Source organism: Cebidichthys violaceus, unplaced genomic scaffold (genome assembly GCF_023349555.1).
Source record: "Cebidichthys violaceus isolate CVI_PGR_0920_01 unplaced genomic scaffold, fCebVio1.0.p SCAF_38, whole genome shotgun sequence".
NCBI classification, from domain to species: domain Eukaryota; kingdom Metazoa; phylum Chordata; class Actinopteri; order Perciformes; family Stichaeidae; genus Cebidichthys; species Cebidichthys violaceus.
In genome coordinates this window covers 2,171,087-2,191,328 of record NW_027176572.1, presented here as the reverse complement: position 1 = coordinate 2,191,328, position 20,242 = coordinate 2,171,087, and the positions used below count along the sequence as shown (strand labels likewise).

Below are 20,242 nucleotides of genomic sequence, written 5' to 3'. Positions count from 1 at the left end.
TATGACTTTTATGTCTTTTTTCAACATACTATACTATGACTTTTTTATGTCTTTTTTCAACATACTATACTATGACTTTTTTCGACATACTATACTATGACTTTTTCTGTCTTTTTTCAACATACTATACTATGACTTTTTTTGTCTTTTTTCAACATACTATACTATGACTTTTTTATGACTTTTTTCGACATACTATACTATGACTTTTTTCAACATACTATACTATGACTTTTTTTCGACATACTATACTATGATTTTTTTATGACTTTTTTTCAACATATTATACTATGACTTTTTTTCGACATACTATACTATGACTTTTTTTCGACATACTATACTATGACTTTTATGACTTTTTTGACATACTATACTATGACTTTTTTATGACTTTTTTCAACATCCCATACTATGATTTTTATGACTTTTTTCGACATACTATACTATGACTTTTATGACTTTTTTTGACATACTATACTATGACTTTTATGTCTTTTTTCAACATACTATACTATGACTTTTTTATGTCTTTTTCAACATACTATACTATGACTTTTTTATGTCTTTTTCAACATACTATACTATGACTTTTTTCGACATACTATACTATGACTTTTTTATGACTTTTTTCGACATACTATACTATGACTTTTTTCAACATACTATACTATGACTTTTTTTCAACATACTATACTATGACTTTTTTATGACTTTTTTCAACATACTATGACTTTTTTGACATGCTATACTCACAACAGTTAGTTTGAGCAGAATGTCAGCATGTAAAAGAGAAGAATGAAAGATCTCCTTTTTGATTATGATCAGGATCATTACACTTCTACAATACCTCACCACCACAACAACAACAACAACAACAACAACAACAACAACAACAACAACATTTGGTTTGGACAAACAAATCAATGTGACCATAGATTCTTTACAAATGTCCACAAAGAGAACAGAGTGTGGAGGATAAAGGAGGTCTGCTGCTTCCTCTCTTAAGACCCATGCAGTGGAAAAGAAACAACAACATACTAATACATCAATACTAATATTCATCAGACATTTAGAGCTCAGAGAAGTTTAAATGTTCATGCAGAGAAATGTCAGTTCAGGTAAACAAACATCATCATGAGCAGTGAGAGCCTCCATGACTGAACAGAACCAGGAAGGAGCTCCATCTAAAGAAACTCAAACATTTACAGAACAACTCATGACAAGATGTCAAAGTACCCCCCACAATGTTTGACTGACAGCTGATCTCTGTGCAGTGAAGAAACACCACAACAATCAGCTGTCAGCAACAAACATGGAGACAAAATGAGTTGAAGAGTTCAAACACAGAGTTCAACCCTGAAAGGACTTCTGTCTATTTCACTTCACACAACTCAGCAGAGTCTCCATCAAAATACGGAAGATAAAGTCCAGCATAGAGAGGCAGAGTGAATGCGGTCTGGACTCTGTGGAGGAGAGTCATGGTTTCAGAGACGCTGTAGAAGGACAGAATACCTGCTCTGTGATCCAGGTACACTCCTACTCTGGAGGACAGAGGACCTGAGACGGGAGTTTGGACATCGTTGTACCGAAAGATATAACTGTAATTGTTACAATATAACGACCACGATTTGTCATTGTATCCAAACTCACATTCATCTGACCATCCTGCTCTGCTGATGTTCTTGTAAGCGACTGCTACATAAACTCCTCCTGTTCCTCTCCTCTCCACCTCCCAGTAACAACGTCCAGTCAGACTCTCTCTACTCAGGACCTGAGAACATTCAGTGAATCTGTCTGGATGACTAGAATAAGACTGATGTTTTCTCATAAATGTTACTTTTTTGTTCCCCTCAGATAATAACAGACGTGTGTTTGCTGTGTTTGGATCCAGTGTGATTTCACATGAATACTTTAAGAACTCAGCTCTGGTCTTGGGCTCTGGTTGTGACAGTAAAACGTTCACTTCAGTCACCATCAGTGAGACGTTTGTCCATTTGTCTCTCAGAACGTCCTGTAGTTCATCTCTGACTTCTGACACAGCCTCTGTCACGTCCTCAAAGTAGCTCAGAGGACTGATCCTGATGCTGGATGAGTCTGTAGACTCACTGAGTGGTGACAGTGTTGTTGTGTAGAAACTGGTTGTGATCCTCTGTGTGTGAGAGCTTCTTCAGCTCAGCGTCGTTCCTCTTCAGCTCAGTGATCTCCTGCTCCAGCTTCTCCTGAAGCTCTTTGACTCGACTCACTTCAGTTCTCTGCTGGGATCTGACCTGCTGCTTCACATCAGAGCTTCTTTCCTCCATGAGACGGATCAGCTGGGTGAAGACCTTCTCATTGTCCTCCACTGCTTTATCAGCAGAGAGATTGATGTTCTCCACCTCCTGTTGAAGCAGCTTCACATCTTTCTCTCTGTCCTGGATTCTCTGCTGGATGTTTAGTCGACTCACCTCCAGCTCTCTCTGCCTCTCAGTCCTTTCTGCTGCAGCTGAGACTGTGTCGTGGTCTTTATGTTCATCCACAGGGCAGAGATAACAGATACACTGCTGATCAGTACGACAGAACATCTTCATCACCTCATCGTGACGAGAGCAGATGTTCTCCTGGAGCTTCTCGGAGGGGTCCACCAGCTTGTGTTTCTTTAATGGAGCTACATCATAATGAGGCTGAAGGTGTTTCTCACAGTAAGAAGCCAGACACACCAGACAGGACTTGAAGGCTTTCAGTTTCCTACCAGTGCAGACATCACAGGACACATCTTCAGGTCCAGCATAGCAGTGATCAGCAGGAGCAGCTTGGAGTCCAGTCTTCTTCAGTTGCTCCACTAAATCTGCTAACATGGTGTTTTTCATCAGGACAGGCCTCGGTGTGAAGGTCTGTCTACACTGAGGACAGCTGTGGAGTTTCTTCTCCTCCTCTTCATCCCAGTGGGTTTTAATACAGTTCCTGCAGTAGCTGTGTCCACAGGGAATAGTCACCGGATCCTTCAGTAGATCCAGACAGATGGAACAAGAGAAGGTCTCCTGGTCCAGATGAACTCCTTTCTGAGCCATTTTCTCCTCTCAGAGACAGTGACTGTGTGAGTGTCACTTTGTGAGAAGGTAAACTAGTTTGATCTCTGATCTGAACAACATGTGTCTCTGCAGTGAATGGAGTCTGTCAGCTGCTGCACTTCACCACCATGTTGGTTACAGCCGTCTTCAGAGTGTAGATCTCAAGGAGAGGGAACAAGGAAACACATGAACAGAGTGGAGCTGGCTGTGTGAGAGCAGCAGGAGGAGGGAGGGGTGATCAAGCTTTGCTTCATTCCAGGAAGAGGAGCAGCTCTTTGTTCCCTCTTTAAAATGGAGCCTCAGTTCAAAGCTGCTCCCCGTCTGAAAACACTGACGTTTCTACTTCTTCAATACTTCTTGGCTCCTCAGCTCATTGTCTCACATATTGAATGATCTACTCTGAAGCATTCATGACGAACCATTGAAACAGAACATCACTCTGAACCTGAGCTGCATTTCAAGCTGCAGATGGATTTAAACTAGGATCATCAAACAAGTTATTTACTAGTAGAAATACTACAGAGTTATACTGCCTTATGTCTCTATTTTTACAAACCAATCAATCGATTAATGGAGAAAATAATCAGCAGATTAATCCATAACGACAATAATCATTAGTTAATAGTTCAACCTGAGCTCCAGCTCAACCGACTACAACAGTAAAATCCTGCTTTTACATGAATGCATGAGTAATACTACTCTAATGATAGAATATATAATAGTACAACAGTCACAGTCTGAATACTGAATACTACAGTTTACTGATTATACTGACACACTTTTACTGAGTATTTCTACCGTAGAGTATTAGTACTCTTACTGTAACAGAGTATTTCTACCATAGAGTATTAGTACTCTTACTGTTAAAACCCAAACTCACATTAACGTTCAGTGATGCAGCGTTTCAGTGGATTGTAAGACAAGAAGTCCAATGTCCAGTCGAGATTTGTGCTTCAGGTTGATTTTACTGGAGGTCAAAGAGAACAACGTTCCTCGTTCAGTCTCTCTCGTGTTCTGATATAAAAACATGTCTACTCCTGTTGCATCATGGGACACTGACACACCTTCTACCTTTATCCCTCCACATGAAGAAGAGCCTGCTGCTCAGCGCCCCTAGTGTCAACAACAAGAACTACACTAACAACAAGTCAATCATCTGACTGATGTAATATCTACAGTACTCTACTGTACCAGCGTATTCCCACAGTGTGGTAGTAGTACTTTACTGTAACAGAGTATTCCTACAGTGTGGTAGTAGTACTCTTACTAACTTTCTTGCTCTAACTGAGACCTGGATCACACCAGAAAACACCACCACACCCTCAGCTCTGTCAGATGTGTCTCTTTCTCTCACACTCCCAGAGCTGGGAGGCGGGGTGGTGGTACTGGCCTGATAATTTCCCCAAAATGGAAATACTCTCTTGTCTCTGTTTCTCAGTTCTTCCCGTCCTCTTTCGAATTTCATGCTGTTACTGTCACTCATCCAGTCAAGCTCACCATTGCTGTTGCGTATCGCCCACCAGGGCCTCTTGGTGAGTTCCTGGAGGAGCTCGACACATTAGTCTCGCACCTCCATGACGACGGCTCGGCGCTCATCCTGCCCGGTGACTTCAACATCCAGACCGACAAGCTTGAACCTCTTCTTTCATTCCTCTCCTCCTTTGACCTTTACCACTCTTCTTCTCCTCCTACCCACAAGGCCGGCAACCAGCTGGAACTTATCTTCACTAGGCACTGTTCTACTGCTAACCTCTCTGTCACTCCCCTCCAGCTCTCTGACCACTATTTCATGTCCTACTCCCTCTCCCTATCCTCTGCTCCATCACTTCCTCCACCTACCCACATGGTTTCTACCCGGAGTCATCTCCGCTCCCTCTCCCCTGCTGATCTTTCCTCTTCTGTCACCTCTGCTCTCCCTGACCCTCAATCCTTCTCTCTCCTATCCCCTGATACTGCTACTGATCTTCTCCTCTCCACCCTAACTTCTACTTTGGACAAACTCTGTCCCTTCACCTCCAGGCCTGCACGCCCAACTCCACCTGCCCCGTGGCTGTCGGACTCAGTGCGTACTGATAGACGGAGCCTAAGAGAGGCTGAGCGCAAATGGAGAAAAGGCAAACTCCCGGAGGACCTTCTTAACTTCCAAGCTCTTCTTTCCACTTTCTCCTCCTCTCTATCTACTGCTAAAGCTGCATTCTTCCGCCCTAAAATCCTAACCTCTGCTTCCAATCCTAAAAAACTCTTTCAAACTTTCACTTCACTCCTCCAACCCCCACCCCCTCCTCCTACTTCCTCCCTTCTCCCTGATGATTTCGCCAACTTCTTTGACAAGAAGGTAAACGATATCAGATCCTCCTTCTCTCAGCCCTCTCTCCCTGTCCAATCCTGGCCCCACAGCTCTCCCTCCCATCTCCACGCCCCATCTTACCCTTTCTGGCTCCTCTCTCCCCTAACGAGGTCCTCAACCTTGTTACGTCTAACCGCCCCACCACGTGCTCCCTTGACCCGATCCCTTCCTCTCTTCTTCAGTCTATTGCGACTGAACTCCTTCCTTTCCTCACCCACCTCATCAACACATCTCTTGTTTCAGGATGCTTTCCCACGGCCTTCAAGACCGCCAGAGTCACCCCCTTCTGAAGAAACCATCACTTGACCCCTCTGATGTCAAGAACTTCAGACCGGTTTCTCTTCTACCCTTTCTATCAAAAACACTTGAACGTGCTGTCTTTAACCAACTGTCTTCCTATCTCCACCAAAACAGCCTTTTGGACCCCCACCAGTCCGGGTTCAAAGTGGGTCACTCGACAGAGACGGCCCTCCTTGCGGTGACAGAGTCGCTTCACGCCGCGAGAGCTAACTCTCTCTCCTCTGTCCTGATTCTCCTGGACTTGTCTGCAGCGTTTGACACCGTGAACCATCAAATCCTCCTCTCGTCCCTCGAGGGGATGGGCGTCTCAGGCTCTGCACTCTCCCTGTTTGCATCCTACCTGACGGGTCGATCCTACCAGGTGACCTGGAGGGGTCCGTGTCGGAACCACGCACGCTGACTACGGGGGTTCCGCAAGGGTCAGTCCTGGGCCCCCTTCTCTTCTCGCTCTACACAACATCTCTGGGTTCTGTTATTCTCTCGCATGACTTCTCCTACCATTGTTATGCCGATGACACCCAGCTGGTCTTATCGTTTCCCCCCGGTGACACCCAAGTGGAGACGACACACCACCTCAAGCTCAACCTAGACAAAACTGAGCTATTGTTCCTCCCGGGGAAGGGTTGCCCGCACCGGGACCTGTCCATCACCATTGATGATACCGTGGTGACGCCGACTCGGACTGCGAGGAACCTGGGTGTGACCCTGGATGACCAACTGTCATTCTCAGCAAACATTTCATCCGTTACACGCTCCTGCAGATTCCTGCTCTACAACATCAGGAGGATTCGTTCCTTCCTGACTGACGAGACGGAGCAGGTTCTCATCCAGGCTCTTGTCATCTCCCGCCTGGACTACTGCAACTCTCTACTCGCCGGAGCCCCGGCGTCGGCCATCAGACCTCTGGAGCTTGTCCAGAAAGCCGCAGCTCGCCTGGTGTTCAATCGCCCCAAGTTCTCCCACACAACTTCCTTTCTCCGTTCTCTACACTGGCTCCCTGTAAAAGCTCGCATCCAGTTTAAGACTCTGGTGCTAGAATACAGGGCAGTGAAAGGAACAGCTCCTTCCTATCTCCAGGCCATGGTCAAGCCTTACACCCCCGCCCCATGGTCAAGCCTCACACCCCCGCCCGACCACTTCTCTCTGCTGCCTCGGGGCGATCGGTCGCCCCGTCGCTCAGAGGTCCTGGCGGCCGATCGACCCGGTCACGGCTGTTTTCTGTCCTGGCCCCACAGTGGTGGAATGAACTTCCCACTGACGTCAGGACAGCGGAGTAGCTGCCCATCTTTCATCAGGCTGAAGACCCACCTCTTCAGGAAGTGCTACCCTGAGCCTTCCACTCACCACTTATTGTATTCATACTAGCTTGTTGCACTTATTGTATTCGTATTACTTATAGCACTAACTGTTTCTCTTGTTTCTGTACTTTGGCTCTGAGTTATGCTCTGCTTCAGGCTCTTAGATGCTCGTTTAAAGGAAATGTACTTATGACTTCTGGTGACTAGTAGTTCTTTTGATTACCAATGTTGATGCACTTATTGTAAGTCGCTTTGGATAAAAGCGTCTGCTAAATGACTGTAATGTAATGTAATGTAATGTACTCTTACTGCAGTGACGTCATGTGATCGACTCTTCTCTTCTTCATCACCTCAGAGTTCAGGGAACAGAAATCACTTCAAACATTTGGGACCTCAATGTGAGACTGTGGCTCTGGTGTCCTTTCAAAATAAGAGCGTGACAGAGGGGAACAACTGAAGCTCCTGACTGGGTCACAGACTTTGGCCACAGAAGAAGCAGTAAACTCTGGAGCGGATCTGAACCACAGAGCGGATCCACTGATGGTTTTTACTCGGTGGAGGTCTGAGCGGTCCGGGTCTCCTTCTGTCATTTCTCCCCCTTTTATCTTTTAAAAGAGTAACTACTCTATTTACATTTTCATATCTTGTATCTCACACAGTCCACCAATCATATTCCACCAATACGTCACATGACCGATGGACTGTGTCTGTGAGTCAACAGGTAGAGGGAGCCCTCCACTAATCACAAGGTCTACGGTTCGATTCCCACTGAACCCCCAAAACTGTTCCTGAAATAAATGCAGCCATTTACGGTTTAAGACCAAGAAACCGGGAGCCTCCTCCCTGATGAAGACAGAGGAGCCAAAGAACACACGCTGGAATGGTTTCATCTTCAGGACTGGTTTCATCTTCACGGACTGGTTTCATCTTCACGGACTGGTTTCATCTTCAGGACTGGTTTCATCTCCACGGACTGGTTTCATCTTCAGGACTGGTTTCATCTTCAGGACTGATTTCATCTTCAGGACTGGTTTCATCTCCACGGACTGGTATCATCTTCACGGACTGGTTTCATCTTCAGGACTGGTTTCATCTTCACGGACTGGTTTCATCTTCAGGACTGGTTTCATCTTCACGGACTGGTTTCATCTCCACGGACTGGTTTCATCTCCACGGACTGGTTTCATCTTCACGGACTGGTTTCATCTTCAGACTGGTTTCATCTTCAGGACTGGTTTCATCTCCAGGACTGGTTTCATCTTCAGGACTGGTTTTATCTCCAGGACTGGTTTCATCTCCAGGACTGGTTTCATCTTCAGGACTGATTTCATCTCCAGGACTGGTTTCATCTTCAGGACTGGTTTCATCTTCACGGACTGGTTTCATCTTCAGGACTGGTTTTATCTTCAGGACTGGTTTCATCTTCAGGACTGGTTTCATCTTCAGGACTGGTTTCATCTTCAGGACTAGTTTCATCTTCACGGACTGGTTTCATCTTCAGGACTGGTTTCATCTTCAGGACTGGTTTCATCTTCACGGACTGGTTTCATCTTCACGGACTGGTTTCATCTTTAGGACTGGTTTCATCTTCAGGACTGGTTTCATCTTCAGGACTGGTTTCATCTTCAGGACTGGTTTCATCTTCACGGACTAGTTTCATCTTCACGGACTGGTTTCATCTTCAGGACTGGTTTCATCTTCAGGACTGGTTTCATCTTCATGACTGGTTTGAAACCAGCGCTGTGTGTCATCTCATATGAACAAACTATGATTTAATATAAATCCAGATTTTGGAGCAACGAAACCCACTTGGAAACAGGTTTCCTGCAGATGAGACAGAACGGGAGGCTCTGGTTTAAGAACTGGTCTCTGTCAGTCATCATTTAATCAGCTGATTAACTCCTCATTGGACCTGAAGAAGAAGAAGAAGAAGAAGAAGAAGAAGAAGAAGAAGAGCACTTCCTGTTTTCTTGTTAAGTTTTTATTATGCTTAAAAAAGAAAATTAAAAGACAGAGGAGGTGGTGATCAAAGAAAAAGAAAAAAATATATATATTCATATTCAAATATCTTTATACTTTTCTATTCATAGATGATTAACAAAGCAAAGAAAATAATTCCCGTAGTAGTAGTGCTTAAGTAAAGTTCAATATAGACTTTTATTATAACAAAATAGGCAGTTTACCGAGGGTTAAATATCTGTCAAAGTCTCAGAGTACAAGAAGAACCGGCGTGTTTGAGACACACCTGCAGACACCTGGAGGAGGAGGAGCTCCACAGATCATCACACATGATGAAGATGATGAAGATGAAATATCAGGTGTAAAATCAGCGTCGTCGCTGTGAAACATCTCGTCGAGTCGTTCTGTCTTTAAAGATGAAGAGAATATTTAAAATAAAGACAAATACAAATAAAAGTTTGAATTATGAGAAACAAGAAACAACCTCATGAGTCTCAATCATTTTATTAAAAATAAAGATCTGAGATTCGTTTATAGTGCTAATAATGAGTTCATTCTGATTATAAAGTATTTTTTTCTGAAGTATTCTTTGAATTATTTTGTATTATTCTGACAGTTTTTTGTAATTTTATTATTTTTTTTATTATATATATTTATATTGATTATCTTTCACAAAAACATTTTCTATCATTAAAAGAAAGTTATGAGAGTTTCTTGTGATTATGAGTTTTCTTTAAATTATTGTTTTCTTGTTGTTATGAAAATGTAGTTTTCCAATAATTTCGTTATTTTCTCATGATTATAAATACTCTTTATTTATATATTTATATTAATTACCTTCAACATTCACGTTCTAATTATGACATAAAACATTTTCTATTGACTTTCTTGTAATTATGAGTTTTCTGGAGATTATGAGTCATAATTATGAGTTTGTGTCGTTTGTATTTATGACTTTAATGTTTAAAAAAGTAAATTAAAAAGCTGAAATATTGTTTGAAGGAAACAAGGCTTCAGATTCCTTTGAAGGAAACGAGGCTTCAGATTCCTTTGAAGGAAACGAGGCTTCAGATTCCTTTGAAGGAAACGAGGCTATAGATTCCTTTGAAGGAAACGAGGCTTTAGATTCCTTTGAAGGAAACGAGGCTTTAGACTCCTTTGAAGGAAACGAGGGGTTAGATTCCTTTGAAGGAAACGAGGCTTTAGATTCCTTTGAAGGAAACGAGGCTTTAGATTCCTTTGAAGGAAACGAGGCTTTAGACTCCTTTGAAGGAAACGAGGCTTTAGATTCCTTTGAAGGAAACGAGGGGTTAGATTCCTTTGAAGGAAACAAGGCTTTAGATTCCTTTGAAGGAAACGAGGCTTTAGATTCCTTTGAAGGAAACGAGGCTTTAGATTCCTTTGAAGGAAACGAGGCTTTAGATTCCTTTGAAGGAAACAAGGCTTTAGATTCCTTTGAAGACAGAAACGAGTCGAGGAAATGTCTCCAGAGACCTCATCAAACGGGGACAGAAGAAATGTCTCACAATGTTCAGCAGAATAAAATCACACTCGATGAAGTGAAGAGAGATTCTCCATCACCGCTTTAAAACCCTCCACAGCTCCCCCTAAAGGAGGAGGGGGAGGGGGGGAGGAAGAGGAGAAAGAGGAGAAGGAGATGAAGAAGAAAGAGCAGAAGAAGAAGAAGAGCTGTGAGGTCAGAGGCTGAAGGGGCTGATGGGAAATAAACCGTCATTAACCGACATGCTGCTGAAGCTCAAACGTGCAAAGTTCTGCTTTGTGTCTCTGCTTCCTTTAGACGGACAGACTGAAGACTCAAACAGAAGATGAAACCTTCTCTCCTCCTCCTCGTCCTCTCCTCCTCCTCCCTTAAACATTAAGGAGCTGTACCGTGCTGCGAGTGATGTCATCATACTTCCTGTGTGCGTGACTCTGCTGGTCAGGAAACCCAACAATGAGTCTTATTCAGGACCAAAACAACAAAAAACTACAAAATAAAACTCTCCGGTCAGTTGGTGTGTGTGGCGTCATTTGATCAGGAAGAGGATCCTTTCAAAATAAAAGCAGAGGACAGAGTTTTGATCCTCATAACTTCTCCTTGGACTGAACCCAGATGAACGGACCCGACTGCTCCTCGATGATCTGCTTCACCTGGTCGTAGATCTCCTCCAGAGTGTCGCCCTGAACGATGGCTGAAAGGAAGGGAAGCAGAGTCAGCAAGAACCCAACGTTTATGAAGAAGAGGAGGAGGAGGAAGAAGAAGAGGAAGAAGAAAAAGAAGAAGTAGAGGAAGTAGAAGAGGAAGAAGAAGAAGAGGAGGAAGTAGAAGAGGAAGAAGAAGAAGAAGAGGAAAAAGTAGAGGAAATAGAAGAGGAAGAAGAAGAAGAGGAGGAAGTAGAAGAGGAAGAAGAAGAAGAAGATGAAGAAGAATAGGAAGAGGAAGAAGAAGAAGAAAAAGAAGTAGAGGAAGTAGAAGAGGAAAGGGAAGAAGAAAAAGAAGAAGTAGAGGAGGAAGTAGAAGAGAAAGAAGAAGAAGAAGAGGAAGAGGAGGAAGAAGTAAAAGAGGAAGAAGAAGAGGAAGAGGAGGAAGAAGTGGAAGAGGAAGAAGAAGAAGTACAAGAGGAAGAAGAAGAGGAAGAAGAAAAGGAAGAAGAAGACGAGGAAGAAGAAGAAGAAAAAGAAGAAGAAGAGGAAAATGTTTGTCAGGTGAATTTATTTGTTCCCAGCGTCACCATTTTGTTGTAATACTCATTTTGTCCACAAGAGGCAGCAGCACATGTTGTCAGTAGGAATACAAACGTTCACTACGGAACATTAAACATTAAACCTGAAAGATAACATGAATGTTTTAGTCCCATTTAGACACCTAGTGCTGCCTCTTGTGGACAAAATGAGTGTTACAACAACAACGTTTCATTATTTGTATTAATCTGACAAAAAGCTCATAAACACAGAGAGACAATGAAAATAGATCCACTTTATTTATTTCCTCTCACTCACCTCTCAAGGCTTCCGTAGTTTCTCACAAGTATTCTTAAAATTATGTTTATTTACTTTAAATTTACCTCCATCCAAACAGAAAGAGGGCGGAGCCAGCTCACCTGTGAAATGCTCGGTGAACTCCTGCTCCAGCTTAGTGGCTCTGTCGAAGGTTTTCCTGCCCTGCTCCTCCGTAAGACGCTTGTTCATCTCCCTGAAGGAGAAACAACGTCACACAGAGCTCACTGGGGAGGAGGAGGACGAGGAAGAAGAGGAGGAGAAGGAAGAAGAAGAGGAGGAGCAAAGAACAAAAACAAACATCTCTTGTAGGAGGTGAGACTCACATGATGTTCTCCACAGATTTGGGTTTGATGAAGACGGCGATGGGATGAAGCTGAGTGAGCTGGAGTCTCTTGATGGCGTTCCCCGACACGTCCAGGATACAGTGTTTACCCTGAAAACCACAGAAGAAGAGGAAGGAAACACGTTCCATCAGTGTTTGTGATGAATCACACAAAACAAACTTTAATTTGACCTGACCCAGACACGACCTCATGATGTGTTTTGTTTTGGTGGAATGTGACGTAAAGTGCTAGAACTAAAGTATGAAAGAACTCTGACACTTTGGATCTGTTGTCAACTTGTCATTGTCAGCAATAAACGATCCCGCTGGTTGCAACAACTCCAAGAACTGCGTCTCTCCTCTTCATTCTGCCACAACACCAATAAAAGATGTATTCTCTGTCTTCTATGTCATGCTGCTATCAGAGGGATCACAGGGTGTCTGGATCACAGGGTATCTGGATCTTAGGGTGTCTGGATCACAGGGTGTCTGGATCTTAGGGTATCTGGATCTTAGGGTGTCTGGATCTTAGGGTGTCTGGATCTTAGGGTGTCTGGATCTTAGGGTATCTGGTTCTTAGGGTATCTGGTTCTTAGGGTATCTGGATCTTAGGGTGTCTGGATCTTAGGGTGTCTAGATCACAGGGTATCTGGATCATAGGGTATCTGGATCTTAGGGTATCTGGATCATAGGGTATCTGGATCATAGGGTATCTGAATCATAAGGTATCTGGATCTTAGGGTGTCTGGATCTTAGGGTATCTGGATCATAGGGTATCTGGATCATAGGGTATCTGGATCTTAGCGTGTCTGGATCTTAGGTATCTGGATCATAGGGTATCTGGATCCGGTACCTTCTCTGCCACCTCTCGGACCGACTGCACGCTCGTCCCGTATAGGTGGTTGTTGTACTGCCCCGCCTCGATGAACTTGTGGTCCTGGATGTCCTTCTCCATCTGCTCTCTGGACACCACGAAGTGATAGTCTCTGCCGTCCACCTCGTAGTCCCGCTTTGGCCGGGTCGTATCTGAGGAGGAGGAGGAGGAGGAGGTTTACCTGAGAACACGTCCCGCTACGAGTCGACGGGTTCTCAGGTCTTATCTACGAGGACTTACGAGGAACGCAGGAGCCGAATTTGTCAGGGAACTCTGAGATGAGGTCGTCGTTGATCCGGTCCTTCATGGGGCCGAGGATGATGACGGGACGGGTGTAGCTCACTGTCGGAGAGGAAGGACGGAGACAGGAAGTGATCAGAGACGTCCTGTTTGAACTCTGCATCAACGTGTTTAAAAGCTGAAATCTGAATATATTAAAAAACTATGAATCTGATCGATATTCAGGTCGACGACGTCATCAAAGATGAAGAAAAAAGACCAGAATGAAGATGTAGTTTAAAAATATACGCTTTCAATATACAAGTTCAAAGATTAAATCTAATGTGAAATAAGTTTCAATAAAATGACAAAACGAACAAATATTTCATATAATCTGGTTAAAAAAAGACATTTGACACGAAAACGGAAAAAAGACAAACGCGACTAAAATGAATAAACGTCTTTGTTTAAGGACTAAATCTGCCAAAAATAACTTAAAAAAACTAAAACAACTTTGTTTCTATAATTTTTACATGAATTGTAAAATGTTTCTGTTTTTGGTATTTTCTGATTGCAAAACTAATTTAGACAAACTGATGACGATATGATTCCACTAAGGTTGAGAAACTAAAACGCTGAATGTTCCTTAAATGCCTGAAAACTGCTTTTAGTTCTGTGAGTTAAAAATAGAATATTTGTATCTTTGGACATAATTCAGTTAAAACTTTTCATTTTAATTCATGAAGTAGTTTTGTTCTGAAAAAACTAAAACATGTTTTTACTTTGTGAACACAAACATCTCGTCAAACAAAAAATAAAACTTCAGAATAATAAATAATAATAATAAATAATAGTAATAATAAATAATAATAAATAACAATAATAATAAGTAATAATACATACTAATAATAAATAATAACAACAAACAAATAATAACAAATAACAATAACAATACAAATAAATAATAAGAATAATAAACAACAATAATAGTAATAATAATAATAATAATAAGAATAAGAATAAAGTAGTTTAAGGTGGTTCTGGTCTCCTACCTTCCTGCTGAGCGACGGGTTCATAGGAAAGAACCATCTCCTCCTGTCCACCTGACAACAAAGAGAGAGAACGTTAGAAGAGGAAGAGGAGGAGGGAGAGGGAGAGGAGGAAGAGAGATGAAGGAATGACTTCATGTGTGACATCATCGCTGTGTTTCTAAAAAACTAAAAACTATCTGAATATTCAGATTCATTTCCGCTGATTTTCACTAAAATAAAACGCTGACGGGTTGAAAATAAAGATGTGTTCAGGAGCCTTTTACAGAATCAGGAGAAAAGAGCTGCGTTTAACCAATGTAACCACATTTATATTTACTCTAGTACTGTTCAACTTAGAGGTACTTGTACTTTACTTCTTACTGTACTACATCTCAGAGGTACCTATTGTACTTCTTACTGTACTACACCTCAGAGATGAAAACAAGTGTCTACCGTATTACAGATACAAAAATATGATTTGTCAAAAGTCACACGTTTTAAAGGTGCAGTGTGGGATCTGGCACCATCTAGAGGTGAGACTGCAGACTGCAACCAACTGAAACTTCTCCCGTTTATTAAGCGTGGAGGAAAACTACGAAACCCAAAAGCGTGAACGTCTCTCTGGAGTCAGTGTTTGGTTCACCTTTAGACACACGTGTTTAGTGTTAACACAAACAACACAGATCATTGGTCAGTGAAGGACTCCATTCATAAACAATAAATACTCTTTGATTTCTACACACATCCAGAGTCCATGCAGTCAGTCAGGAGCTTCAGTGCAGACGCTCGTCCTGTCAGGTGCGTCCGTGATGTCATGCTGTTATCGGCCAATCGGCGGCTCGTGCTCGTTAACGTTAGCGGTTAGCTTGTTAGTGTCGACGGTCACACTTACGGTAGCTACTTTCACTATCGCTGGCGTTAGAAGTCACGTGTTCTGCAATCACAACAAAACACAGGACACGCCGGGGGGGTCAGCTGGGGCAACGTTTACCCATAATGCTTTGCACCCAGAGCCACTCGACACACTCGAGGCATTCAACGGCAGAACAATCACAGAATAACCCTTGAGAACAGTTCAAACAGGTCATCTTCATGTCTGATCCAGCAGCGCCGTCCCGCTGCGTGGAGCCTTCAGACACCAAACAACCAATCACTGGAGGGTGATCCCATAACAACACATAACAGAAAAACAGCGTCCTCAATGACTCACATTACAACACTCTTGAAATGTAAACATTTTCAGAAGCACATTGAATGTTTGTTAAAATACAAACCAGAAGAAACGGCTTTCTTATTTCAATTCATGTGGAAAGAAAACAACAGTTTGTTCCTCAGCTGGTTAAATATCTGCTAGAGCTTTAAAACCCAAACATTGAGCAAATGATCACCACAAAGTAAAAACAACAAAAACTTCTGTTCAGTGAAACTCGCAAAGGTCCAACCAGTAACTTGTGTTAAAAAGTAAAGAGTATTAAAAACGGATTTTGGTAAAAATGTAATTATGAACAATCTGCTCATTATTTCTGTCACAGTCTTGGTTTGTCTTTAGTTTGTTTCCTGTTTTATTTTAAAGTTCCCTGTGTTCACTTCACTTCCTGTCTCTCGTGTAGTTTTTGTAGGATTGTTTCCAATAAGTCCAGAGTGTTGATGAGTATAATCATATATTTAAACTCATATATTCCTCTTTAATCCATACTTGTTGGCGTTTAGCCTTTAAAAACACAAACAGAGGAAGCACCAGCAGCAATCTAACAGCTCCATAAACTACATTTATAGAACCACAAAAATGTATCCTTTCTTTTTTTAGGGCGATGACGTCATTAAAATACGACGACGGACATTTGAAGCTTCATTGTAAACCCTCGACAGAAGCTTTGAATGTTCTCTATAGATGTAGAATGTGTGAGAGTTGTGACAGAGTGAAGAGATGGAGCTCAGCGGTCCGGAGGATCCTCGACAGTCGATGGTGAGGAAGAGGAGGAGGAAGAGGAAGGGAGGGAGGGAGGAAGGGGAGGTCTGAGGCCTCGTGTCCACCAGGAACCAACTTCAGCTCCTTCAACCTTTTCAGTCCTGATCATTTCTTTTTTTAGGGTAAATATATTCTTTTGACTTTTCTTAACATTTCGGGCTTTTGTTCTGCATTCTTGTGGAGTCGGCGTATTCAGAAAACTGACTTCCAGAATGGGAAAGTTCACGTGAGTGAGGCGGAACAACAACTCGGTAAACGACCGTGTTGACGTAATATTACGCAGAATAATAACGGACTAAAGATAATGTTGGGTTTGTCGGTTCGGAGCAACAAAATACAGAAAATGTTTCATGTTTTATTGCAGTTCTTAATTACTGGGATCTACCTTTGTTTCTTTTTGTTTCTTTATCTTCCATCTTATATCAGTATTTGTTTCACCTTTTATCTTAAATCATCAAGTGTGTTTTATTTTCCTTGTTTTTATGTAAAATTACAAGATGGAAAGTCAAAATGAGGATATGAAGTCAACAGACTACTTTGTACTTGTTTGCTTATTGTTGTATTTGTTTGTCAGGATTGGCTGAAGATGGATCCTGGTGGAGAACCAGGAGGCTGATGGGAGATGTGTTTTTTTTGGGGGGGGGGGGGGTGACACACTTACTGTGGCCTTTGGACAGCATGTCGTCACTGTTGTCCTGAGGTCAGCAGAGCCGAGTGAACGACGAGGAGAAAACAACAACAACAACAACAAGTTACAGCGTTACAGCGACAGACAGAGAGAGCAGAGGAAACACAGCCGGTCAGCAGGGCTGCAGGGTGGACATTTTGGCTCCGAGGAGGAGGAGGAGGAGGAGGATTTTTCTTTTAGTGAGACCAAATATTCTGCCTTCATGGCTGAAATGTTTTCAGTAACAGGCTCCGCCTCCCTGAACCAAAGGAGCATCTTTCACTGATTCAGGTGCATTCCTGTTAGCCACGCCCCCCATGCCGTGATAACCGGTGCATTTAGCAGCAGCAGCACCAGCTGACCTCTCTACCTGTCGTCTCTCAGACAGACCACGCCCCCCCCCCCCCCCCCCCCCCCCCCCATCTCGACGACGTCGCTCTGGGATACTTACGGTCGACGTCGCTGGTCTCCGGCTCGCTCGCCTCTTTGCTCTTGTAGAACGGAAACTTTCGGGAAAAGAGGTTCTTTTTACGCTTGTCATTGAGAGACTGCTGAGGAGGAAGAGGAGGAGGAGGAGGAAGAGGGGTGATGGAGTAAAAAAAAAAAAAAGAGGAGGAAGAGGAGGAGGAAGGGGGGAGGAGTCTGATGTCGGTTCGAAACAGAATGAGACGCTTTTTTTTTTGTCCCGTCTGACTAAATCAAAAATAAAAGCTGAAACTCTTCAAACAAACAGAAACTCTAAACATGTAGAAACTAAAGTTAAGAAAGAAAGTAAACAAACCTCAACTAAGCCTCCAAAACATGACAAACTCAACGCTTCCTCCATGTTTACTGGTTGTCTTGATAAATGTACGTTTATATCATATATATGTATGTACTGTTTTTATTCACTCATTAATTCCAGTTGTCTCTACTTTCGTATTTTGATCCCTCCTCTCTTGCCGTAGTTAGTTCCTTTTTTTGCTGCAGTTACTTTTTTCACTTTTACTGTTTGGGAGCCTTTGAGGGTCAAAGTCTGTAAGTATTTATGTATTTGTATATCTGTGTATCTGCTGTTTTAGTACAACATCTGTGTTGTAGTAATAGATGCTAATCCCGATTAGCATTTCTCCTTAACATCAATGTTAAAGTTAGCATGTCTACTCACTTTTCTTTCATGATAACTACAAGTTTTATTTCTTTAATGTTTCCACAGTTTTACAAAAGAAAAGAAAGATTTGAACTAAAAGCCCTTAAATCTACTACGGATTCCTGCCTCTTTATTTCATGGATCTACTGTTAGCTATGTGCTAAGCTAACCTGTACAAAATAGCAAAATAGCACCTGTGAATGAAACTCAATACTTCCTGTACGGATGCTTCACAATAAAAGCCTACCAGCACTGCAGAGGGCATAATCCCTCCTTTTCATGGCAGGCTTTTACTTTGAAACATCTGCAGGAAGTAGAAACAACTTGAATTGATTATCGAATGAGAACAGTGTTGTTATTAACACTGTTGTTGTTGGTTTGACTTAATTTACTGTATTTTAACGTTTTTCACGTGTTTATTTTCAACATAAGAATTTAAATAAGTATAATTTTGGTATATATTTTAAATATGTCTGCCATTCTGTGAAGCGTTTATTCAAAGCAGGTCACAATACCAGATGTAACTTGGTTTAATCTGCACAATGAAACCAGTCCAAACTGGAACCACTGCTTGTTCTTCACGAACACGTCGTATCATCTGCATAGAGACTGAGCCTAGAGGTGCTCGTTGGGCCCGGTCAGTGTTTCAGAGGCTGAGATTAACGGGGTGACAGTGAAGGCAGCAGACGAGTGAACATGCAGACGACATGCAGAGAGAGAACGTTATACTGGTCTCAGATCTGCTGTTAGGACTCTTTAAAACGATCCAGTAAATGTCTTTATGTGACCACAATCACACCTATTAAAACATCACTTCAGAAATATGAATCTAATTAACGGACTACAAAGTCATTCAAAGCAGGTTTTTGGTAATAGTGACAAAATTATTAATACTCATAAGATGAGGTCAGAAATATACGTTTTTACAGAAATGTGTTTCAGCTACGAGAGACCAAACTACGGAGGCAGAGAAGCGTCAAACTAATGCAAATGATGCCGAAAGTGAGTAAGAACGGATGCTAATTTAACTTTTGTTCTTTTTAATTACTTTGTAATTGCTGTTCGTTTAAGTGCTATTTAAATAACCTTTATTATAATTATGATAATTATAGTTATTATAATCAACCACAATAGCCTAAAGTCAAACACAAAATTACCATTTTCTACTAAATGTGATGTTTGTCGTCAAGCGATCAGCAAATGTTTTACTAAACAAATTATAACTTCTCATTATTCTTTTATTTCAATAACAATATATTAAGGTTTTGGTAAATAGTTTAGAGGATGTTCCCACAACATCTTTATCCCACTTTACAAAAATCTGAAGTCAAGACTGCAGCGACTGGAGATTCATTTGAGTGACAACTTTGTGAGGCTCATTTCTGTATTAAGTGAAGCATTAAAGCATGGAGGATTCAGCTAGCTACCAAGCTAACTAGCTAACCAGCCGCTAAATATGTAAAATACAACAACTTCATCCACACATCGCTATCTCTAGATAATCCTCTGATCACAGCGCAGTACAGACACAATAATAACGCTTCAATACAGAATTGATTTTACAAATACCTAAGTTCACAGTAATATTTTACTGTTTACTTAAAATATTACATTTGATTGTATTGTAATATTTCAACTTCTGCACTATTTTATGTCTTGGATTCTTCTTTTTAAACATTTTGTAGGATCTTTGTTGGAGGGGGGGGGCTGAAGAAGGACTGTCCCCCCCCCCCCTCGTAGATTTGAAGGTTCTGACTGCTCTGAACAGAATTTAAATAAAAGCATCTCAACACAAACCTTCTACTGAGCTTTAAACTGGAGCATTAATCAGCAGGAAGCCATTAGAGCACATGCTTCAATGTTATCCAGCGGGGGGGGGGGGAGAGGATGAAGGAGGAGGAGGAGGAAGGAGAGGAGGAAGAGGAGTAAGAAGAGGAGGAGGAAGAAGAAGAGGAGCAGAGGAGGATGAGGAAGGAGGAGGAAAAGGAGGAAGGAAGAGGATGAAGGAGGAGAGGAAGAGGAGGAAGAGGAAAAAGGAAGGAGAGGAGGAAGAGCAGTAAGGAGAAGAGGAGGGCGAGGA

The 20,242-nt window shown here is 42.1% G+C and overlaps 2 protein-coding genes across 22 annotated transcripts in view; both read right to left on the bottom strand.

Moving 5' to 3' along the window:
- Positions 1 to 815: 815 nt before the first annotated feature.
- LOC137884333 (tripartite motif-containing protein 16-like) lies at positions 816 to 4,103 on the bottom strand. Its single transcript, XM_068726109.1, is given in 3 exon segments — positions 816 to 2,123; positions 2,125 to 3,207; positions 3,928 to 4,103. Coding segments are annotated over 2 exon segments (1,674 nt in total). The 5' UTR covers positions 3,048 to 3,207; positions 3,928 to 4,103; the 3' UTR covers positions 816 to 1,372.
- A 5,027-nt stretch (positions 4,104 to 9,130) lies between these two features.
- Positions 9,131 to 20,242, bottom strand: part of LOC137884330 (discs large homolog 1-like protein) — an 81,457-nt gene continuing 70,345 nt past the window's right edge. For 15 of the 21 annotated variants that reach the window (XM_068726087.1, XM_068726088.1, XM_068726093.1 and 12 more), the window contains 8 exons: positions 17,485 to 17,581; positions 15,290 to 15,331; positions 14,419 to 14,469; positions 13,388 to 13,489; positions 13,127 to 13,299; positions 12,275 to 12,384; positions 12,053 to 12,144; positions 9,131 to 11,143 (listed from right to left, as the gene is read on the bottom strand). In XM_068726087.1, coding sequence (XP_068582188.1) covers positions 11,037 to 11,143; positions 12,053 to 12,144; positions 12,275 to 12,384; positions 13,127 to 13,299; positions 13,388 to 13,489; positions 14,419 to 14,469; positions 15,290 to 15,331; positions 17,485 to 17,581 — 774 coding nt within the window. In that variant the 3' untranslated portion in view covers positions 9,131 to 11,036. Of the gene's footprint in view, positions 11,144 to 12,052; positions 12,145 to 12,274; positions 12,385 to 13,126; positions 13,300 to 13,387; positions 13,490 to 14,418; positions 14,470 to 15,289; positions 15,332 to 17,027; positions 17,062 to 17,484; positions 17,582 to 20,242 lie in introns of all 21 variants that reach the window. The other 6 variants (XM_068726089.1, XM_068726090.1, XM_068726101.1 and 3 more) reach the window with 2 other exon arrangements.